We start from the raw sequence: 24,732 nt of genomic DNA, 5'->3' as shown, positions 1-24,732 counted from the left end.
AAAGTAAAGCGAGAGAACGGGGGCGGGGCCCAAAAGTAGGGAGGGAGGGGGCGGGACCCCCTACGCAGTTACGAATATGGCGAGGAAGAGGGGCGGGACCCCCCTATGCAAACGAGGCTGGAATCCAGGGCATGACGCAGATGCGGCGCCGCACGTAACAGCGGGAAGGTGGCGTAGCGCAAGTGCGAGACTGGAGGCGAAGAGGCGGGGCTTGGTATGCAGATATAGGGGTGGTGCTTGGAAAGGGAGAGAGGAAGTGGCCAGCAGGGCAGCGAAGGTGGTGGAACGTTCGGTTACAGACTCCTTGGAACGCAGGTGGGTCAGCCCCGGACCTTGTGACAGGACTAGGGCTAAACCCCCGACATCGCTGTAGTGCCACGGCTTACAGTCCTGCGGCATGTAAAGGAGGTAGATGGGGTCCTCTGAGCATGTGTAGAGTACATTTTGCTCACTGCTAAGCAAGCTTTCCTTGCGTCTCTGAGATTAAGGGGCAAGCCTTCCCACTTAATTTTAAGACCCCTTCTTTTACCATCTCCACCCTGCCCCACTCTTTATAGACATGCAGTACTAGGGTGACCAGTATTGATGGGTTTGGGCTTGTCAAGTTTTCTATTATAGTCTATGACCAGCAAAGGCTTAATAGCACCTATCCCAGCACCTATCAAGTGATGATAGGTGCTGGGACTCGGTTTTTTTGATGGCTGCACTCTCTCTGATTGGGAAATCTAGCCCCCTAACTGGGGTGGGGGTGGAGAGTCTAAGGACAGAGAGAGCGAGCGTGCAGCTACTCTATCCATGCTCAAAAGCATCTGGTGCTTTATTATTTTCTGACAGTGTGCTGAACCTTGGCATTGGCAATGTGTTACATTGATCAGTCCCAAGCTGTAGGTTTAAGACTTATCCTTACTCCCTCCTTGGGGAACGTCTTGATGCTTAGACTTTCACTTTCACCTTATTTGAGGTGGGGAAAATTCCACTCTTTTCACATCTTTGAAGGGAGATCTCTTCACCATTCTTGCTTCCTCCTGCTATGCTAAAATAGCAGTTCCTGTCTTCCAAATCTCCCTAGCCCTATGCTTAGGTACCCACTTTGGATATTCCTGTCCTCCATGTCTGTTTCCTCTTCAGCTGGGATCTGGTTTATATCCATTCCACATTAAATAGGTTCCAAGCAGAAATCCAGCTCTTTTCCAGCCCTTATGTTCTTTTTACAGGTGGCAGGTACACGGGACGATGCATCTAACGTGGCTCGTGAGCACAGCTCTTCTGGGCCTGGCAACTTGCGTGCCCATTGAACGGCCCAAGGAGACGCAAGAGGCAGAGACTCCCCCAGAGGCACCAGTAAGTGTTATGCTTGCCCCCCTTGTGCAATGCTCTATTATTATTATTATTACATTTCTATCCTGCTCTTCCTCCAAGGAGCCCAGAGCAGTGTACTAAATACTTGAGTTTCTCTTTCACAACAACCCTGTGAAGTAGGTTAGGCTGAGAGAGAAATGACTGGCCCAGAGTCACCCAGCTCGTTTCATGGCTGAATGGGGATTTGAACTCGGGTCTCCCCACTCCTAGTCCAGCACTCTAATCACTACACCACTCTGGCTCTCTATAAATAACATTGCCCTTTGGACAGCTCTCTGCATGCTAGATCCAGCTTCTGAAATGGCTCCTCTTTGGCTTTAAGCGTTGCATGACTTCACTTGCTCCGACTTTTCCCACCACAGTGCTACAGTGACGACAGATCCAGCATTGGTCAGAATCTGTTGTTTTTGTTGTGTGGGGGAGGAAATGGAGGAAGTGAGGCCTCTTGTTCTTAGACATAGGAAGCTGCCGTATACAGTAATCCCTTGCCAACCACTAGGGTTATGTTCCCACAAAACTCCGTGGTTGGCAAATTCATGGTTGGTGAGACAAAGGAATGAATGGGAAAGGGGGTTAGGGGAACTGTGATTGGAAGAGGAATGAGCAGATTGAACGCCCCCAATCACATAAATGCCTTGCCAACCATAGGTACTTGGATCATGGTTGGCAAGACCAGTCACAATTTCCCATTCATGGATACTTAAACCCGTGGTTGGTAAAACCGTGGTTGGTGAGCACTGTTCCCTCTAAGATATGTGTACACTCACAAGTTTTCTGATGTTTCCACTCAGTTAATTTTAGATCCTGCTCAGGTTGAATTAGGAAGGCCCCACTGAATGCACGTGCGCACACAGTGCCTTGATACTGCCGCCCAGAACTAAACTCATTCTCACAGGGATGAAAAAATTAGAGGGACCACAGTTGGTGAGGCATGACTGTACCAAGTCAGACCATTGGTCCATCTAGTTCAGTATTGCTTACACTGACTGGCAGTGTTTCTCTAGGACAGGGGTTCCCAATCTGTGGTGCTCTAGATATTGTTGAACTACAACTCCCATCATTCCCTGCCACAGTAATTTATAGCTGGGGACAGTGGAAGTTGTAGTTCAGCAATATCTAGAGTACCACAGATTGGGGACCCCTGCTCTAGGATATCAAACAAGGGTCTTCCCATCTCCGTCTGGAGATGCCTGTGTTTGAACCTGGCACCTTCAACACGAGCTATGAGCAACATGAGCTATGGGCCCTTCCCCTAAACACAGGAAACTGCCTCTTACCAAGTCACACCATTGGTCCATCTAGCTCAGTATTGCTTACACTGACTAGCAGCATCCCCGCAAGGTTTCGGGGGTTATTTTCCAGCTCTCCCTGCAGACGCCAGGGATGGAAACTGGGACCTTCTGCATGCAAAGCCTGTGCCTTTCCACTGAGCTACGATTCTTCTGCTAAACCCTTACAGGATTTCTCATCACGCTTAGTGTGTTTTTAAGATCATGTCCACCTCACAGTGTCGATCTCTATCCAGTTCTGTCAGCTGGGTTATGCCAGCTTTCTTTTATTATAGCATTGTTTTTTCTCAGGGTCCTGTAACACGTAGGTTATAAACTCCTCCAGCAGCACGTGTCAGCTTGGCAACCAGCTGTAGATAGCAGGCAAATGAACGTAGTGTTATGCTGTCTCTGAGCGCCCCACTTCCCTGAGCGGTGAGAAGTTCCAGAAGCTCACAGTGTGCCTTGAGTTCTGGTTTCCTTTGGCGGGAGAGGCACTGCAGGCTGACATTGTGTCTTTGGGATGTTTGGGTTTCTTTACACAAATGTACGAGATGTGTATTTGATGGAGAGGGAAAGTAGCAGGTCATTCATGGAAGTTGTCAGCCAGTTACATTGGAGGGGCTAAACTCTGCATCCTGGAACGCGGCAGCTTTCGGGCTTGGCTACTCCATTCCAGGCCTCTCTCCTGAAATCCTTTCATTTGCCCCTAGCAGCTTGTCTCCTCTCTTAAGCTGTGGCTTAGCTTGCACACCTTGCCGGGGATGGTGGGAAACATTTCACTGATGTCACTGTTGGCCCCTCCTTTCAGGTGGGCCCTCTGTGCTTTTTGCCAGAGCTATCATGCTGACACCCCTTCGGATTAGTTGAAATTATTAGCAGAGCATCCTCTGGGCTTGCTGACTGGGCTTCTAAAGAGCCAGCTTTTAAAGTGGCAACTCTCTCCATATTTAGCAAGGGGAGAGCAACTGGCCCTATCCAAACCCAGCCCAGCATCTCTCCAGTGTCTGTTGCTGGTGTCTGCCGTACCTTTCTTTTTAGATTGTGGGACAGGAAACTGTCTATTTTTCTATGTAAAAGGCTTTAAGCCAGAGATTCTCAACGTGTGGGTCCCCAGATGAAATTGGACTTCAACTCCCAGAATTCCCAACCAAAGGCCACTGGGGCTGGGGATTATGGGAGTTGAAGTCCAATAACATCTGGAGACCCACACGTTGAGAAACCCTGCTTTAAGCTTTGCTGAAAGGTGGTATATAAATATTCATAGTAGTGGGCTTCTTCGTCCATTGCCCAGTGATTAACTTACAAAAGAATAGCTAGCAGCTGATAACCCCAAACTCACAACAGTTTATCAATATATTTGCCTGGTGTCATTGGTGCGCATGGCAGCTTTTAGGGTTGTTGTTAATAATATACTGCTTTTTAGGAAAAAAGTTCTCAAAGTGGCTTGCATAGAAAAAGATTAATAAGGAGAAGAAGGTTCTTGGTCCTCAAAGGACTTGCAGTCTAAAAGGCAGGTCTCTGCTCTTAAGGAGCTTGCAATCCAAAATGGTGGAAAAATAAGAGGGGTGAGTAGACAAGAGTAGGGAGAGAAAAGGGTGGGCAGATGGTCTTACACATACTGAAAAGCTGGGAATGAGGATTAAAAGGATTATTTTTGTGAACCGCCTAGAACCTTTGGAGTCAGGCGCTATATAAATTTAGTAGTAGTAGTAATAAGTAGTAGTAGTAATAAGAATTCAGTCTACAAATTGCAATTGAAAGGCTGTGGCAGAAGAAGATCAAAATAATCCCAGTAGTAATTGGCACCCTAGGTGCAATTCCGAAACACCTTGAAGAGCACCTCAACACCATAGGGGCCACAGAAATCACCATCAGCCAATTACAAAAAGCAACTTTACTGGGAACAGCCTAGATTTTGCAACAATATCTAATAATAACAGCAACAATATTGATAATAAAATTCTGGCATCCCAGGTCCTTGGGAAGGACTCGATGTCTGGATAAAACAATAACACTTGTCTGACTGTGTAAACAAAAATAACAAAAATAATAATTAAAAGGAGATGTCAAGGGCCAAGTAAAAAGGGTGGGGTTTGAACACATGAAGCTGCGTTGTATTGGGTGGGACCTTTGGTCGATCTGGACTAGTAATATCTAACCTGACTGGTGGTGGCTTTCTCGAGTCTAAGGCAAAGGTCTTTCCCAGCTCTGCTGTCCAAGATCTCTCAAAGTGCCACAGACTGAACCCGAGAGCCTTCCATATGCAAAGCGTGCTCTTTTCCACTGAGCTGTGGCCCCTTCCTAGATGGGGTGCTATTGGTGTAACGCACTGTTTCCCCTCTCATGCAGGACACAGGCCTCTATTACCACCGTTACCTTCAGGAAGTGATCAATGTGTTGGAAACAGATGGGCACTTCCGGGAGAAGCTCCAAGCGGCCAATGCTGATGACATCAAGGTGAACTCGGATCCACGCAAGGCTGTGTGGAATTCTGTCTGCTAGCAGGGGGCATAGGAACACAGTGCCTTATACCATTGCTCTGCCCAGCTCAGTATTTTTTACACTGGCTGGCAGCAGCATTCCAAGCAGGAGTCTTTCCCAGCCCTATGTGGAGATGCCGGGGGTTGAAGTTGGGACCTTCTGCATGCAAAGCAGGTGCTCTACCAGTGAGCTATGCCCCCTTCCCAAAGTAGGGGACAGATTCTCTACTTTGACCTGCATCCTAAGAATTTGGATTTCTGTAGGTGGCCAGAACAAAACCAGAACCCCAAAACAGCCAGACTGCTTAATTTATCTAGCCATCTATGGCCCATCTTTCATCCCTGATGGGGGCCCCCCAATATACCATTGCTTCCTTGGGTGCAAGTATCGGGTGGTTGTGGGAGATGCCCATGACCATGGATAGGAGAGCTCTCTCCTGCTGAGCAAGCGGCAATTCTTATTGGTTGTGGCTGGCTTAAAGCAAAGTGTTGGAAGTGTGCACACCTGTAATAGCCTCTGCCATCTTTTCCTCTCGCCTCTTTCAGAGTGGAAAGCTCAGTAAAGAGCTGGACTTTGTCAGCCACCATGTCCGCACCAAGCTCGATGAGCTGAAGCGGCAGGAAGTATCCCGGCTCCGGATGCTTCTGAAGGCCAAGATGGATGCCACCGTAGAACAAGGTGAACTGGGACAGGAGTGGATTTGAGGGTGCCCAGGTTGACTAGGCCACTCTCTCTGCAGGTTCCCCACAGGGTCCTAGAAGCCCTCCAGCTGCTTACACTCTTTCTCTTAAGCTCACTGCCTGCCTCCCTCCCTCTTCCCGTCCTTTTAAAACATTGAAATGATTAAAGTACATGCTTTTAGTTATTAAAACAGATATCTCTTTTAAAACAATATTGACGTTCCTAACTTCAGATGGTACAAAATGCGGTTGAAGGGCTTTGAGTAGAGTCGGGTCAGATCAGATCACTCTCATCCTTTAATGTTTGCTTAGTTAGCAGAGTTTTAATAGCTAAAGAGACACCTTTTTTAAAGTGGTGATTCTCTCTTGTATATAGCGGGGGAGAGCAACTGTCCTTATCCAACCCCCCCAACACAGCAGCAGCAGTAGTAGTATATACTGCTATGAATCATAGTAGTAACAGTAGAACTTAAATTGCTTACCAGTTTGTTTTCAAGTTCAATTCAAGGCAGTAGTTTTGACCTTTTAAAGCCCTAAGCAATTGGGAACCAGACAGACAATGTTAAGACAGACCTTGACAATTTTTCTTTTGCTCTAGGAGCCAGCCCCCAAATTTAGAAGCTGGAATGCCCTTTGCTCTATGGGGGTGTAGGGGTGGACTTAACGCTTACCCCCAGGAATTCATCATCATCATCATCATCATCTACATTTTATATCCCACTTTTCCTCCAAGGAGCCCAGAGCAGTGTACTACATACTTGATTTTCTCTTTCAGAACAACCCTGTGAAGTAGGTTAGGCTGAGAGAGAAGTGACTGGCCCAGAGTTACCCAGCAAGTATCATGGCTGAATGGGGATTGAATGGGGATTTGAACTTGGGTCTCCCTGGTCCTTCCACTGCAGGGGGGGGGACTCCCTGCCTTGTGTGCTTGCTCCCTCCTCCTCTTCCTCCTGGTTGAGTCCACCCATTACCTGGCTTGGGCGCCATGCTTACATTTCCAGGTGCCATGGTGAGCTGGTGCCTGGGAATTGTTGAGCCCTGCTTTTAAGAATCTCCTCACATGTGAACTTGCCCAGGTATGCATTCCACTTCTGAGGCCCTTTGAACCTTTCCAGTTTAAGGTGTATGGCAACTGGGTAAAAGAGAAGGAGCACCCAGAATTTTTTTTGGTGGTGGCATCCAGAATTTGGAACAGCCTCCCAAAAGAAATACATCTGAACTCATCACAGCTCACTTTTTGGAGGGTAGGAACGACTGTTTTGTTTCAATGGTCTTTCTCTGAGTACTGCTGGTTTTTACTTCTTTTGTTGCTATTTTACTTGATTTTAGGAATGAATAGCAACATCTATGTACATGGCACTTGACAGAGAATAAGAGGACAGGTCCCTGCTCCAAGGGGCTTACAATCTACAACAGACAGGGGGAGGAGAACAGAGGAAGGGGAGGTGAATGAAAGCAGGGGTTAACAAGGGAAGGATATGTGGTTATTTCAGTCTCACATATTTAGGCTTAGTTACAAGGTTTGGCAATGAGGAGGTTGTGCTGAAAGTGTGCATTCTTATATTACTGAATATTCTTTTACTTCAGTTTGGCTGCCTTAAGTATATTTTTTTATAGAAAAGTGGAGTATAAATATTGGAAATCTTTATTTATTTGAAATATTTCTGTACCACTCAAAACTTATGTCTCTGGGCGGTTTACAATTAAAATCATTTTAAACATCAAATTTTAGATTGTGAGCCCTTTGGGGACAGGGATCCATTTTGTTTATCTTATTTATTCGTTTATTTCTGTGTAAACCACCCTGAGCCATTTTTGGAAGGGCGGTATAGAAATTGAATGAATGAATGAAATCAACCATTAAAATCATTTAAAACCCAGTATTAAAAATTAAAACTATAAATCTAAGTAAAAGCCTGGGTGAATAAATGTGTCTTCTGTGCCTTTTTAAAAGTTGCCAGAGATGAGGAGGCTCTTATTTCAACAGGGAGCACATTCCAAAGTCCAGGAATACATCTTAAAAAGACAGCCATCCTTAGTTACTGTCCTCAGAATCTGGTGATCTGAGGTATACTGCCTCTGAATATGGAAGGTCCATTTTTTGAAAAGCTGTTACGTGGCCAATAGGCACTGATGTAACTCAGATCTTCCATGACCTGCTTAAGGTTCCAGAATGAAACCGACATTCTTAACCCTCTCACTTTTCTGTGTCCCCAGATGTACAGGTCGATCACCTGGCATTACTGAAGCAGTTTGAGCACCTGGACCCTCAAAACCAGCATACGTTTGAAGCCAAAGATTTGGAGTTGCTCATTCAAGCCGTACGTCTGATTTTTGTTGTTGTTGTTTGCTTGCCTCTTCCAGTCTGAAAAATTAATGAGGCTGTTTTGTCGGCCTCTGACAGGGCACTCCTGTGGATTTGCTTATTCAGTAAATGTGCAAGCAGAGACTTGGCTGCTGAACGTAAAATTGCACTTTTGCTTCCTAGGAAGGCTCTGTGTTGAGCCGATGGAGCTGTCTTCTATGGACTCAGACTCTTGCTCCCCCTAGCTGTGTGTTGTCTGCACCCACGGTTCCAAATGCTGTTGGACGGCAACTCCCATTTTCCCCAGCCACAGTGGCCAGTAGTGGGGTATGATGGGAATTGTAATCCAACATCTGCAGGAGGGCTGAAGTAGAGCAGCCTTGCTCCAAAGGACTACTTAATTTCAATAGGACTGTTTGTGATTTAATTTAGTAATTTAATTTAGTCTGGATGTCAGCCAAGTGACCTAGACTAGGGATGTGCACAGACTGCTCCGGGGCCCATTCTAAGGGCCTCTGGACCGGTCCAGACCTGGGCCCAGTTTGGCGGTTCGACGCCGGGGGTGTGTGTGGACCTTTAAGGGTGGGTCAGGGTGTACTTGCCCCTCCCACCGCCTTCCCCCCTCCAGTGCTTCTGGTTTTTAAGGCATTTGGGTGGCATTCCTCGGCTAAAAGCTTCAAAAGGTGGACTGCACGCACGCGTCACATCCGTGCATCCCGTGCGTTGCTTTTAGCCGAGGAACGGGGGAAGGGGCGGCAGGGGGGTAACTTGCCGCCCAAATGCTTTAAAAACTGGGAGCGCTGGAGGGAGGGAAACGGCGGGAGGGGTAAGTACACCCTCCCCCGCCCTTAAAGAGTTCCCCTCCTCAGTGCCGGACCGTGGAGGTGTGGTTCCGTGCACATCACTAACCTAGACTTGAGTAACTTAGTCTGGATGCTGCCGTTTATTGTGTTTGTAGGGGTTTTTTTTGCTCATGCACATATTTATGCAGATTTTAACTCCTACAGGAGAACCTCTGTATTCATGGGGGTTCTGTTCTGAGCTACTGCTGCAGATACCAAAACCGTGAATACCGAGGCATTAAGTGAATGGGATCACAGGGGTTAGGTTCCGAAAAGCATTGGAAAATGCAAACAGCGGGCAAAAACCATGGAAAAAAAAAACCCAAATAAAGTGCCCTACCATACTCCTCGCATCCCCACCCTTGCAGCAATGCCCCCCAAATGATTTAAATCTGCCATTTTATTTGAGAAAAATTAGGGTGTTTTTTTTTACATTTTCTTTGAAAAGGAGCCACAAAACAGCCCCTGAACACAAAATGGTAGCTGGAAATGACCTTGTAGGTCATTTCTGGCCACCCCCAATCTGTGGATACACTGACTTAACCCTTTCTTTTGCTGACTTTCCCCTACTTATACAGAGGTCAGGTACCTTTTACCCAAACGCAGATATGCGAAACCGTTTATGCTGAGTTCACGAATAACAAGGTCATCCTGTACTATTATTATTATTATTGGAATTGCATAGAAGGGCAAATTCCACCAATTTTCCCTTCTATGCGGCTTGTAAATAAGCATTTCTATAGCACTCTGTAAACGTTCAAAGCACTTTATATACACTATCTTCTTGTAAGACCAACCCTGTCAGGTAGGTCAGTATTACCCCATATTATCTCTATATGCTGGGGATAACCACGCATACAGGCGAACCTTCTTGTCTCTTTATTTTTTTATTTTTACATTTATATCCCGCTCTTCCTCAGAGGAGCTCAGAGCAGTCTTCATGCTTATTTTTATCCTCACAACAACTCTGTGAGGTAGGTTAGGCTGAGAGACACATGACTGGCCCAGAGTCACCCGCTGAGTTTCATGGTTGAATGGGGATTTGAATTTGAGTCTTCCTGGTCCTAGTCCAACACTCTAACGCTATGCTGGCTATCCACAGGTGTTCTGTTTGTGGGGGAGCTGCAGATATCAGGGCATTCCCAGTCAAGGGGAATGAGGAGGTTAGGTTCGTGGAGGCTGGCAAAAAGGGCAAAAAACACGGGGAAAAGGCAAATAAAGTGTCTCTCCTGTATTCCACCAAAATTATTATTATTATTATTATTATTATTATTACATTTATATCCCGTTCTTTCTCCAAGGAGCCCAGAGCGGTGTACTACATACTCGAGTTTCTCTTTCACAACAACCCTGTGGAGTAGGTTAGGCTGAGAGAGAAGTGACTGGCCCAGAGTCACCCAGCTAGTGGTGAAGAAGACCACAGGGCTCTGTGGGTACCAGGAGTCGAAATCAACTTGACGGCACACTTTTCTCTTGCTCCGCAGGTGTCCTGCTGTCCAAGAATGCCCCCAATCACAAATCCCCCATTTTCCCATGAAAAATCATGGGGCAAAATGCTTTTTTTTTTTTTAATTAAAACAAATGAGTCACAAAATGGCTCCTATTGACAAAATGCATTTCCCCCCCATGATTTTTAATGGGGAAAATGGGGGATTTGGCCATCTAGCAACTGGGCATACTTGTGTTTTAACCCTTTTGTATCCACGGATAATGAGGTCAGGTGTCAATTAGACACTCGCAAATATGCAGAACCACAAATAGGGATAACGCGTATAGCGAAGTCCACCTTTGTTATCCCCATATGCTGTCAACTGCCCAGAGGTGGAAGTTTGGGGCGGTGTACAAACCTAATAAATAAAGATTACAGATGGAGAGGGTGGGAGGCTGCGAGTGTGTGGCTTGACAAAGGAAGGCTGCTTAGTGAGTTTGTGGTGGGAGTGAGATTTGAACCAAGAACTCCCTGATTCATAACTTGGTCTCTTAACTGTCATGTTACAGCCACCCTCATTGAATCGGTCTACCTCGAGAGTTGATGTCTGGGGGCCATAAATCAGTGGTAGAGCATCTGCTTTGCATGCAGAAGTTTCCGGGTTCAGTCCGTGGCAGCATCTGGGGAGGGCTGAGAGAGACTCCTGCCTGAGACCTTGGCGAGCTGATGCCAGTTAGCTCGGTAAACTCTGAAGACAATATCAAGCTCTGCTAGATGGACCAATGGTCTGACTCTGTATAAGGCAGCTTCCTATATTCCTAGTGCAACCAAGCAGACAAACCTGAACCAAAGAGCTTGTTGTCAGGATTCCTTGTGAGTGAGAGTTATATGGGTTAGGACAAAGGGGGTTAGAGTCACCGGTGACATCTCCCTCTTTCACTTCACCTCGCAGGCTACAAAAGATCTGGAGAACTACGACGCTGCTTACCACGAGGAGTTCAAGCGCTACGAGATGATGAAGGAGCATGAGCGGCGGGAATATCTGAAGTCTCTGGACGAGGAGAAGCGCCGTGAGGAGGAAGCGCGTTTTGAGGAGCTGAAGAAGAAACACAAGGAGCACCCCAAAGTCAACGTGCCGGTAGGGGAACCTCTCTTTGGAGTCTAGGGCGGAGAGTGGGGAATTCTCCTTCTGCTCATCCTGACCAACTCACGTGTAACCCCCTGCAGGGCAGCCGCGATCAGCTCAAGGAGGTCTGGCAGGAGACGGATGGGCTGGACCCCAATGAGTTCAACCCCAAGACGTTCTTCAAATTACACGGTAAGGAGCCCAAATTGGGCACTACCTTTTTATTAGGACCAACTACAATGCCTTTGTACGTAGTCCGGAAACTGCAATTGGTGCAAAACGCAGCAGCCAGGCTCAGTCTCAAAGAGACCACGTTACTCCTATATTAAAAAAGCTACCCGTATTTACCCGAGTCGAAGATGACTCTGAATTTAAGACTACCCCCTTAAAAAATAGAGGTTAAATACAGGTTATACCTGTATGTACTCACCTAAAGTGACCTAATGTATGTAGCCACCTAATGGCACAGTGGGGAAGTAGGAAGCCTAGAGAGCAAGAGGTTGCTGGTTTGAATCCCCACTGGAGTGTTTCCCAGACTACGGGAAACACCTATATCGGGCAGCAGCACTATACAAAGGTGCTGAAAAGCATTATCTCATACTGCGTGGGAGATGGCAACGGTAAACCCTTCCTGTACTCTACCAAAGAAAAACCACATGGCGCTGTGGTCTCCAGGAGTCAACACCGACTTGACGGCACAACTTTACTTTACTCAAAAAGAACAGGGCTCTGAATTTTGACAACCCCCCACCCCCAATTTCTAACTCCAAATAATTTAGCAGGGGTGGAGGGAGTAGTCCTGGATTCAGGTAAATACAGTATTCTGGCTACCAATATGTTTCTGAGCAAAATACAAAGTGCTGGCTATAGCCTATAAAGCTCGAAACAGCTTAGGCCCAGGGTTTTTAAAGGAATGTCGTCTTCACTATGAGCCCCGCTGGAGAGGTCTATCTCAAGTTGCCACCATCTGGTGGGTACTCGGGGACGGGCCTTCTCTGTTGTCACCGTGAGGCTTTGGAATATGCTCCCTGCTCAAATAGGGGCTTGCCCATCTCTGATAGCTTTTTGAAAAGACTCAAGAGGCATTTATTCACCCAAGCTTTTTAAATAGAATAGTAGTTTTAAACTGTTTTAATGTTGTAAAGCACCCAGAGATATGAGTTTGGGGCCGTGTACAAATATAAAAAATAAATAAAAGTACTAAAGTTGGGGATTGAGGCCAAGAGAGAGTGGGTTGCCTAATGCATTAATGGCTGCTTCTCTGATGCAACTCCTTCTTCTTTCAGACACCAATAGTGATGGGGTGCTAGATGAGCAGGAGTTAGAGGCTCTCTTCACTAAGGAGGTAATTACTTGGGCTACTTCTCCCGGAGGTGGTAAATCGATCAGAAATAGGGTAGGAGAGGCGTCCTACCCAAGTCTCGGAGCTGCGTGTGCTGCTGTCTCCTGCTGGTGTGCAAGTAAAAAAGCAAGGAAGGAGTGGGGAAGACATGATTGTGTGTGAGGCTTGCGCTGGGTAGGAGAGCTCCACTTCCTCCCCCTCCTCCTTTGCTTTTTTACTCTCACACGATCAGAAAATGGGAGCATGCACAGCTCCCAAACTTGGGTAGGACCCATCTTCCATCCTATTTCTGATCAGTTGAACCAGCCAGTGTTCCCTAAAACAGGGATTCCCAGATGTTGTTGACTACAGCTCTCATAATCCCTAGCCAAAGACCATTGCAGCTGGGGATGCTGGGAGTTGTAGTCATCAACATCCGGGGAACGCTGATCTGGGCTGTACCACTTTGATCTGCAAGTAGTGTGTGACTGAATGCTCCTCTGTATCTAAATAATCGAGCTATATTTTTATTTCGGTCTTTGACCAGCATAAGGTGTAAAATCATAGGGACTGTGAAATTAACAGCTGTAGCATTACAAGCAGTCTATGCCTAAAGCTATAAGGTTAAAAGGTGGAGAGGTGATTAAAATAAAAATAAATTAGAGTGATGACTCTATACTATAATATTAAAAAATATTAAGGAAAGGTTGCTATAAAACTTAGATCTATGAGAGGCTATAAAGTTAATTAAAATTAAGATTAAAGCTGTGGGGATAAGCTATAACAGTACAAGCTGTAGGACTGAGTAGCTGGAGAGACAATTATACAGGTATGAGCTCTGTTGGGCCTGATTAGCTCTTGCTGGCAGTCAGTTAAGAACATAAGAACAGCCTTGCTGGATCATACCTATGGCCTGTCTATCCCAGCATCATGTTTCACACAGTGGCTCACCATATACTTCTGAGAAGCCCACAAGCAAGAGGTGAGAGCATGCCTTCCTACTTGAGGCATCTTGCTTGCAACCTTGGAGAAGCTTGCAACAGACTCCTGCTTGCAACCTTGGAGAAGCTGCTGCCAGTCTGTGTAGACCGGGGCTGCTCATCTTCGACTCTCCTGCAGATGTTGGCCTACAACTTCCATAATCCCTGGCTATTGGCCACTGGGACTAGGAATTATGGGAGTTGTAGTCCAAAAAAACAGCTGGGGGGGCCTACATTGAGTAGGCCTGGTATAGACCAGTGTTTTTCAACGTTTTTGGAGTCATGGACCATGTACATTCTTCGTGCACAGTTTCTCGGGCCCGCAGTTAGTAAAGGGGAATATCTTACAGGGCTCACGCATGTAGTCTCCCATTCGAATGCCACCAGGGTGGACCCTGCTTAGCTAAGGGGACAGGTCATGCTTGCTACCACAAGACCAGCTCTCCTCTCCGTGCTTGTGCTCTGTCTTGAGAGGCAGACGGTTTGCCCCTGCTGGGTTTCTGTTGTGGTCAGATGCAGAGCCTCCTCTGCCCTACCAACCCTGAAGGGGGTTAGGGAAGGGAATGAGTAAGGAAGCTTCTCAGGCTTTGACCCTGCCCTTGTCCCCACCTTGCAGCTGGAGAAGGTGTACGATCCCCGCAACGAGGAAGACGATATGCTAGAAATGGAAGAGGAGCGGCTGCGCATGCGGGAGCATGTCATGAGAAATGTGAGTGAATGGGCTGTGTTGCTGGGGCTGGCACTCACCACTAGTAACCCCGTTGTCTGAGCAGGTTGGGGAGGATTTTCCGCAGGGTGCAGGTGGAGTTGCCTGTTTAGCTTTGAAGGCTGAGAGTAGTGGAAGGTTCCAGAGAGCTGATGTGTAGACTGTGAGTTGTGGGGTCTCCTCTGTCAGTCTGCATTCCCACAGGTCTTGTGGCCAATGCAGTGTCTGCAGTAGGGGGCTAATAATGCTGGTAATAATAAAGGTCTGTTTGGAAAAAAATTCATATAGAACAGAACAGAACTTTATTACGGTCATAGACCAATATACAAGAAATACAAACAATGCATCAAGTAAATAAAATTTAAAAAGGAGAGAAATATATAAACTACTTATGAAATGCATTGCTAAAGATCAGATTGAGTTTTGCAGATTATAAAACAAAACCTGGCCACTATATTAATAATGTTTTCATCTGGGTTAAGTAATAAAAACTTCAAATAAAAATCATCCGTGTCCTAAAAACTTAGACAGTAAGGGAGAGATTAATCTCAAGCGGGCTTCCTTAAAAAAATCACAATGTAAAATTGAATGTGTACTGGTCTCCACTTGGCCAGAGCCGCAAGAGCAGAGGCGGGCAGGGAAAGAGATCATATATCAAAATTATATATGCAACAGCCATATAAATGTTGCTGCTTTTAAAATCCTTATTTCAAAATTTATTTTTTAATTCTTCATTTTTTTGGAATCTCTCTGCATTCCTATTCCACTGTCCTTGCTAGTGCGACTCGGCACAGCTTGGAATATCACGTAATCTTTAAAGGAAAACAAAATTATGAATAATTCTACAGTGACGCTGGGGAATATCACTGGCTGACCTCCAGATGAACCAAGTGCTTGGGGAGTCGTGCTGTGTGAGCACAAGGACATTGCGCTGGATAGCTGCACTGTGGTGGGAGCTTGTGTTCCAAACTACGGTTGCACTAGTGCTCACATCCTTGTGCTTGCACGGCCAGGTGTGCAACCTGTGGTTGCCTCCTGCTTGCTACGAAACCTCTTCCTCTGCCCATTCGCATTGCGAGGATGTCTGTGCATGAGCACAACTTCAGGATTTTGCCCAGCAACCTGGTTTCCTTGAAGGTGCAGCTCTTACTTGCGCATGTGGTTCATTGGTCTGGTTGTGAGCCAGTAGACTAATTCTCATGGCCAGCAAGTGCCTGATTCTATCTTGTGATCCCATGAGAGTGAAAAGCAAGGGAGGAGGTGGGGAAAGTGACCATGTACAAGGCTTGCGCTGGATAGGAGGGCTCTGTCCTACCTGGCAGCTGTTTAATGAGGAAAGAAGGAAAACCCTCTTGCCCAGCGTGAGCCTCGCACATGATGGTTTCCTCCCACTCCTACCTTACGTCTTACTCTCACCAGACAGGAGCATGCATAGTTCTCGAGCTTAGGTAGTCCCCTTGTCCTACCCTATGTAATGATTTTGTGAATCGGCCTCCTATCTATCTTTAAAGGAGCCCAGGGTGGCATGCATGGTCAGTCCCCCAACCACACACCCCCACACACACCCTTCCCAACAATCCTGTGAGGCTTAGAGGTGGTAACTGGCTTTAGGTCATTGAGCAAAAATTTTTCCAGAGCACAAGATTTGAACTTGGGACTTGGGTGTTCATCACCATCTGAAAAGTCTAAGGAAGCTTGGTAAAAACCCAGAAGTCGGGGGCTGAGGATAGGAACTGGAGAGCACAGAAACTTGGAACCAAATGAGAAAGAGTCCTTGCATTCTTCTTTGTAAATGAGGTTCTTCTCTTGTGTTAACACGAAATGGGCACAGCATCCCTCCAGTGGCCATTGCTGGTGTCTGTCTTACGTTTCTTTTTTAGACTGTGAGCCCTTTGGGGACAGGGAGCCATTTTATGTATTTATATCTGTGTAATCCACTTTTTGAGAACCTTTTGTTGAAAAGCAGTGGGTAGGTAGGTAGATATAAAAAATACAGTGTTAGTCAGTAATTGGGAGCAACTGGCATAAAAATCTAGGGCAGACCACAAAGGCCAGGGTGAAGTTACGTCCTCTCCCCGCCACCCACTACTCACTTTCCACCCCTGGCATACTCATGGCAGCACAAGTGTTAACAGGACTCACAGCTGGCTATCTCAAAGAATGTGCAGATCTGCACACTTCCTTTTCTTTGAGATTGCAGAGGAACTCCAGGAGATTCATAGGTGACTCACTCTCTATTTCTGGCTACACTGAAAATCTTGCTCATTTCCTCCTCTCCCCTCCTGTGAGACACACACGCATGCATCTGGCTTCTGAGTTTTCACCAGCTGTTGCTCATACAACCTTGCCATGGCTGTCTTGAGAACGTCCAGAGTAGACTGCTGTAATGCGCTTTCCATGAGACTGCCTTTGAAGACTGTTCAGAAACATAGCTGATCGAGAATGTAGCAGCCCAAGTATCAACAGGAGGACATATGCCCATGCAGTAACAATTGCATTGGTTGTCACTTGACCAGTTCAAATGGGTGGTCTTGACCTTTAAAGCTTCACATTTGTCTGGGACCAGTTTCCCTAGAAGATCACCGATCCCTATTTGGATTTGCCTGGATGCTTTGTTCATCATTGGGGGCCCCAGCTCCGAGTACTCCCATCTTCTGAAGTGAAGCGTTTGATTACTAGAAACAGGGTCTTTTTGGTGGTGGTGACCAGCTTGTGGAATTTCCTCCCAAGGGAGGGTAGCTCGTCTTGTAGTAATCAGCATGAATTGTCCTCTTTACTAAGCAGGATTTGCCCTAGTTTGCATTTGGATGGGTGACTCACATGTGAGTGCTGTAAAATATTCCCCTCAAGGGATGGGACTGTACCTCAGTAATAGAGCATCTGCTTTGCATGCAGAAAGGTCCCAGATTCATTCCTTAGCATGAGACTCCTGCCTGAGAGCTTGGGGAACTGCTACCTGTTAGTGTAGACCAGGGGTTCCTGATTTAGTACTCCAGATGTTGCTGACTACAACTCCCATCATCCCCAGCTACAACATATTGTGGCTGAGAATGATGGGAGTTGTAGTTCAGCAAATCTGGAGTACCAGAAGTTGAAAACCCCTGGTATAGTCAATACTGAGCTAGATGGAAGTCTGACTTGGTATAAGGCAGCTTCCTTTGTTGGCTATAAAAGTTTTGTGTGGCTTCTTTCCTCCTTCCAAGGCAAATAGAAACTTCCCTTCTTAGAAAAGCCTTTGGGGGAGTGCAGTTGCTTGTGCTGCAGGCTGTTTGGTGTTGTCTATAAACTGTTTGTTTTGTTGTCAGGTTGGTAATAATTTGGTTTTGTTCAATTATAATTCTGTGATGTGTTACATTGTGTTATAACATTAGTTTTATTGTTAGAGGGAGGTAGATTTTGCAGTGAGTTTCATGCTTTCTTCTGATCCTTTCGCAGGTGGATCTGAATAAGGACCGGCTGGTGACCCTGGATGAGTTTCTTAAATCGACCCAGAAGAAGGAATTTAATGAAGCTGATGGCTGGGAGGTGCGTGAGGGGAAAGCTGGTGGGGGAACTAGATTCTGAATGTCCCATCCAAGGGGTTAAAAGAGAATGTTGCTAGAGAGTGGGTACCCATCCAGCGTTTCTTCAAAGCCAACCCTTACTCTTGACTTTGGGCAAACTAATTCCATTGAGGCCGGGGTGGCGGAAGCTTAAATTGTGTGTGTTTGGGTCTTGAAGTGCCTGCTCCTTGCCTCCAGGGTCCCCCCTTTAAAAAAAAAAAAAATCCTGGTCTAATTCTTTCACCCTATTACAGGAATATTAGGAAACATGCTGAGTCAGGAAAACATTTCAGTTGGATCGAAGGTCAAAACACCATGGACATCATCCAGACTAGTTAGTCATGACTAAGCATCACTGAAATCAGTGGGGCAAGTTTTGGGGAGGAGAGCTGGTCTAGTAGTAGCAAGCAAGAATTGACCTCCTGCTGAGCAGGGTCTGCCTTGGTTTGCATTTGGATGGGGGACTAGATGTGAGGACTGTAAGATATTCCCCTTAAGGCAGGGGTGGGCAAATTTGACCCTCCAGCTGTTGTAGAACTACATCTCCCATCATGATGGGAGCTCAATAACCGCTGGAGAGTGAGGTTTGCCCACCCCTGCCTTAGGGGATAGGGAGACAGCTTAGTGGAAGAGCATTATTATTTCTTGTTTACACAGTCAGACAGGTGTTATTGACTGGGGGGTGGTGGTGGTGGTGGTGGTTGTTACATTTTATATCCCACTCTTTCTCCAAGGAGCCCAGAGCGGAGTACTACATACTTAAGTTTCTCCTCACAACAACCCTGTGAAGTAGGTTAGGCTGAAAGAGAAGTGACTGGCCCAGAGTCACCCAGCAAGTCTCATGGCTGAATGGGGATTTGAACTCGGGTCTCCCCGGTCCTAGTCCAGCACTCTAACCACTATACCACGCTGAGCATTGCAGGTTCACTATCTGGTATCTCCAGGTAAGGCAGGGAGAGACTCCTGCCTGTAACCTTGGAGAGTTGCTTCCTATCAATGTAGTTAATACTGAGCTGGATGGACCAATAGTCCATAATAAGGCAGCTTCCTGTGTTCCATGACTAACTAAAAGCCCACTAATTTCATTGGGATTCTGTCATGACTGGCTTAGCCAGGATACTGCCTGCTGACTTATATTTGACTCCTGGTAGCAGATCTCTGCTTTCCATTCCTCCGGGCTCCAATATTGAATGCAGAAATTCTTAGAAGATGGACAGAGGTGGTAGCTGCTTTGCCCTAGGTATCTTGGAATAGTGTTGTATTCCAGCACTAAGCGACTTGTCGAGGAGAGCTGGTCTTGTGGTAGCAAGCATGACTTGTCCCCTTAGCTAAGCAGGGTCTGCCCTGGTTGCATCTGAATGGGAGACTTGATGTGTGAGCACTGCAAGATATTCCCCTCAGGGGATGAAGCCGCTCTGGGAAGAGCAGAAGGTTTCAAGTTCCCTCCCTGGCTTCTCCAAGATAGGGCTGAGAGAGAGTCCTGCCTGCAACCTTGGAGAAGCCGCTGCCAGTCTGTGAAGACAATACTGAGCTAGATAGACCAATGGTGTGATTCAGTATATGGCAGTTTCCTATATTCCTATGACTTACAATATTTTAGAAGGGTGTCAGCAGGGAAATCAGCTGTCAGCATCTCATAACATTTAAAGAACACATTAATTATTAAAAATACCCTCTAAACTACAAAGCCTTCAGTGATGCGGGAAGTTGGTACCAGAAGCATATGAAAACTCATAATAAGCCTGCATTTTGCTCTATCAAACACGTTCCCTTTTTTTCTTGTCATGCCTAGGAAGCATGACAAATCACATCGCAACTTTTCATAGTCCTTTCAGAGCCCTATTAACACGCTGTGTCCAACACACATACAGTCTGTCTACAGCATTCATGTACAGATCTGTGCACAGGTACACTTATTCCCATGTTATGCTGAATGGAAATACAGCAGTACACTTCCCATCTGTACCCTGCATTTGAGGGACCTGTACCCCTCTAGGGAGGGGCCTGCACCAGTTCACCACCTCCTTAGGGAGGCACCAAACTGGCTTGGTGGAGTGGGGATCAGTTCCTCTGAAAAGCAGGTCCTTACCTGCTCCTCTGCCACCCTACCATGGCCATGTGCATATCAGCACCATACATAGGCTGCATCTGCGCGCAGCCTTTTGGAAAGCAGACGCCATGCCCAGGAAAGCAGTTGGGCATCAGAGGAGCAAGTAAGGACTTGCTTTTTAAAAGAACCTACCCTCACCCCGCCTGTGGCTGCCTGAGCTGGTTCGGGCACATCCCTACAAACCACAAACCAAAATGAATGCATATACAGTCATTCACAAAAACATATACATGTGTACAGACACCCTAATGCACATACAGCAAAATGTCTGAATAGGGCTTAGGCTTTACATGTATCGCAGACTGACCATTCCTACTGCCCATTGCTCAGCTATCTCTGTTGCTGGGCGGGCAGGCAGAGATGTCCCTTGGCTTTCATTTTTGTTCAGTAACGAGCTTGAAGGAACTAATCCTGCTCCTTGATGGGGGACTAAGTTCCTACTAGCCACATCTTGGTATCTTGTGCAGTAACTTAAACTCTTTTCCAAACATTGTATGGTCCTATTGCAATTCCCCTGAACAGTTTGGCCACTGAATAGGCCAGTCTAATGCAATGAGACTTGTTAAACAAGCCCCTTCTCTTTGGTGTCCCTTCCCCACACCCCACAGACTGTGGAAGAAACACAAGTCTACTCAGAGGCGGAGCTTCAGCGCTTTGAGGCAGAGTTGGCAGCTCAGGAGGCGGAGTTAGGGCGGCGAGCAGAGCATCTTCGCCAACAGCACCAAGAACTCCAGCAGAGACAGGTGGAACTGGATGCTCAGAAGAAGGAGCTTCAGCAGGTATTGAGCCTTAGACAGGACAACTTCTGCTATATCCACGTGACTAGAATCTGGCCTAGCTGTTAGCTAAGACCCCTGGCTTCCTGAGAAGATGGGGACCCGAGTGTCCTGTGTTGGTCCAATTCATGTTCTGTGGGACTCAATCCTAACGTGCCAGACTTCCGACAAGATCTTGTGTTCTAGTCCTTGCTGGTTCACTCCCAACTCTTGCCCGTGAAGCTGCTGCCTTATACCAAGTCAGACTATTGAGTCAGTTGTCCGTCTGTCAACACGATTGCCTGATCTGGGGGCTTCCATCTTTGTGTCCCCAGATGATGTTGAACTAAAACTCCCCTCATCCCCAGCCCAAATGGGGACCCAACAATATCTGCGGACCCAAAGATAGGAACCACTGGATTACACCAATCAGCAGCAGCGCTCTAGGCCCTCAAGCAGAGGTTTTCCCCAGCTTTGCTCCCTGAAGTCTGTCTTGGAGCAGGAGATAGTGGGGATCATACCTGGGGATCTCCTGCATGCAAAGCATGAGCTTTATCACTACACTGTAGCCCTCTCCTTTTTCCATGGGTGGGCCTCGGAATGCACAGACTTTAAACCAGGCCCTGTGGCTGGTGGTGTACCTCATTCCAACTTCCTGCTGAGTCATGTGGATGGGAAGGGGGAGAGCTGGCAGTATATATGTGCGTGTGTGTTAGCCCACTCAGCTTCCCGTGCCCTGCAGGTTGTGCTCCAGATGGAACAGAGGAAAGCTCAACAGCAGCCAGAGCAGGTGCCCCAGGCGGGACCTGGGGGCGAGCTGAAGTTCCAAGCCCAGCCACCTCATGCCGCACCAGCAGGTAAGAGCCAGAACTCCTGGGCTCTCTGGAAAGAAAGAGGAGTCTGGTCTGTTTTGATGGGGAAGTGCTGGAGGTCAGAAATCTGAATGCTCCTGATATGGATTAGGAGCTGGGTGCATGCCCCATTCAGTTGAGCTGCCTCTTTGAATGTACTCTTAAGCCGCTTAAAAGGTGAAATGCTGTAATGCAACAGTTCTCCAAAGTGGGTCCCCAGACTTTGTCGTACTACAACTCCCATCATCCACAACCACAATCCAGTCTACTTTGGATAACTCCTGCTTTAATTGAAGGCCTCCCGCATGGAGCTGATGGTCTACTGCAGTACTTTTTGGAGGCCGTTCTCCAGGTTTTCCCCCTCCTTCTGAGGTGAGGCCTGTAGCAGTTAGAGAGAGGGCCTTTTTGGTTGTGGCTCCCCATGTCCAGAATGCTTTGTCTTAGGAAACTTACCTGATGCCTACTCTTTCTCCTTTTGTTGCCCAGCAAAGACACCTTATTTTTTCCAGGCCTCTGAAATATTATCTCAGTTGGTTTCTACCATATTGCTCCTCTTCTTCTTGGTTGGGTGTGTGTGTGAGTGTGATTTGCTGTTTCAATATTTTATTATTTGAATGGCAAATTGTTAAATTGCCCTGTAAGCAGAAATGATGGAAACAAGGACGTCAGACCGGTCCGGAGGCCATTCTGAAGGCCTCCGGACCAGTCTGGAAATGAGGGCGGTTCGGCGGTCCAGCACTGGGGTGGGGGGCTCTTTAAGGGTGGAGGGAGGGTGTCAGGGGCGTAACAAGGCTGGAGTGGGCCCAGAGACAAAATTTTAAAATGGGCCCCTCGCTGACACACACACACACACACACACACACACACTCTCTCTCTCTCTCTCTCTCTCTCTCTCTCTCTCTCTCTCTCTCTCTCTCTCTCTCTCTCTCACTTCCTTCACATGTGACTTGCCTCTGGGGGGGGGGCCTTGAGGCGTGGGGGCCCCCAGGCAGCCGCCTCCCCTTGCCTAATGGTAGTTACGCCCCTGGAGGGTGTACTTACTGCTCCCGCTGTGTTTCCCCTGCTGGTGCGTAAGTTTTGGAAAGCTTTTGGGGTGGCAAGATACCTCCCTGCCGCCCCTTCCCCCAGTCATCGGCAAAAGGCTTCAAAAAGCCTTTTCTGCGCGCGTATGTCATGTCTCTGCGACGTGCGCACAAAAGGCTTTTTGAAGCCTTTTGCTGATGACTGGGGGAAGGGGCGGCAGGGAGGTATCCCGTTGCCCCAAAAGCTTTCCAAAACTAACACGCTGGCGGGGTAAACGTGGTGGGAGGGTTAAGTACACCCTCCTCCTGCCCTTAAAGAGCCCCCCACCCCAGTGCTGGACCGCAGCTCCGTGGTTCCATGCACTATCTTTCACTTTTTGCTTTTTTAAATCTTGATATGCTGCTCTTCAGGGAAAAATCCAGAGCAGTCTACAAACAAAAGAGGCCCAGTAGGCCTCTTTCTAAGAAGGGCCTTCCACAAGATTGGTGCCACAGCCAAGAAGTCTGTGTTCCTGCTGCGCTTCAGCCTGTGGAGGCAAACTGGAGCTCAGTCTCAGTGTCTGAAAGAAGCATCTGTGGGGAAGGCAGTCTTTAATCCAGAGTATAAGTACAGAGTACAAGTATATTACAGTGGGGGGGTGGGCCAGGGCGGGCAGAGGTTGGCGAAGGGGAAGAGAAATTAGGGGGCAGGATTCCTGGGTTCTCTACAGAGGCTGGTGATTTGGCATCAGCATGAAACTCGTCTCTTCTCTCCTTTCCAGATCAGGCACCTCCACCCGAGTCCCACCCTGAAGCCGCTGGAGTGCCAGAGCATCCTCCCCAGCAGAACCAAGTGGAACCGCTTCAGACCCAGCGCCATCCGGATGTTGAGATCCAATAACATGAGGGATGGGGGCTTAGGAGAAGTCTTACGGGGGCAGAGACAAGGGAGTCTTGGCAGCGTTCTCATCTTCCTGCAATTGGAGTACCTGAATCCAAACTTGCCCATGGACAATGGGTGAGGGGGGCAGGCTGGGAAATCTCTCCTAATACAGAAAACTGTGGAATGAAAGTTAAGGGTAGCCCCACACCCAACCCATCTCTGCTGTTTCTTCTCCATCCTCTCCTGAGAGAGAAACTAGAATGATAGGGACAGCCTATGAAAAATCCCCTCTGTGCTTTTCTCTGACCAGACGGAGCCTCTGAGGGAACTCTTGAAGAGGCTCTAATGAGGGAGGCAGAGGCATGTGTGCCATTTAGAAGGGGTTGGGGGGAGAGAAGAAATGAGGGGTTGACACCATGCCCTCCCTGATAATGCTGCCCTAGGCCTCGGGTGTTTGTGGGTAATACACAAGTGGTGTTCTGGTCTTTTAAGTACAGTATTAACTCCTGTGCCCCCTTTCTCCTTATTCTAGTTTAGTTCCTTGTAACAGAATTGCAGTGTTGCACCTTTCTACAAAACAGGCATTGAGAACTGCTGGATTTTGACTTTTGTTCTGGAATAATTTGGATCTCTTGTTATTTAATAAAGCTGTTAGCCCCTTTGTGCCCTTTTCTGCATGGCTTTCCACTAGCTGCTTTTCTCACGTCTTCCCATGGGGCCGTCTCCTTGCACTGTTACTGTGGCTTCCCCTTAAGTTTTCTCTCTTATCATCATTGCCTCCTTTGGCCATAAATGGTGTGATGTTTGTATGAGTGCTTGAGAGCAGGAGTTCCCATCCTGGGTCCTCAGATGCAGTTGGACTACAACTCCCATCAGCTGGGGACAATGGAAGTTGTAGTCCAACCACAGCTGGAGATCCAAGCTGCTCTAAAGCCCTATTTACACATTATGTTCAATACATGTACAGTCTGTATACAGTGTGTGCACAGGCAAATCTGCACACATATATGCAGTGGTCCATTTCCTCCTGTCTGTACCCTGCACTTGACGAGGCCTGTACTCATGTTCATTTTTAAAATGAATGCATGTG

At 47.2% G+C, this 24,732-nt stretch overlaps 1 protein-coding gene across 1 annotated transcript; it reads left to right on the top strand.

Annotated features, from left to right (window-relative positions):
* Positions 1–162: 162 nt before the first annotated feature.
* On the top strand, positions 163–24,303 carry NUCB1 (nucleobindin 1). The gene is made up of 13 exons (XM_053265085.1): positions 163–315; positions 1,215–1,341; positions 4,980–5,087; positions 5,657–5,789; positions 8,009–8,112; positions 11,320–11,505; positions 11,595–11,685; positions 12,780–12,838; positions 14,411–14,503; positions 17,936–18,025; positions 20,761–20,931; positions 21,650–21,764; positions 23,542–24,303. The coding sequence occupies exons 2-13, from the start codon at positions 1,234–1,236 to the stop codon at positions 23,658–23,660; spliced, it is 1,377 nt and encodes a 458-aa protein (XP_053121060.1). The 5' UTR covers positions 163–315; positions 1,215–1,233; the 3' UTR covers positions 23,661–24,303.
* The last annotated feature ends 429 nt before the right edge of the window (positions 24,304–24,732 follow it).

This window comes from Hemicordylus capensis, chromosome 6 (assembly GCF_027244095.1).
Source record: "Hemicordylus capensis ecotype Gifberg chromosome 6, rHemCap1.1.pri, whole genome shotgun sequence".
In the NCBI taxonomy this organism is placed as follows: Eukaryota; Metazoa; Chordata; class Lepidosauria; order Squamata; family Cordylidae; genus Hemicordylus; species Hemicordylus capensis.
This window is presented reverse-complemented; position numbering and strand designations above follow the sequence as displayed.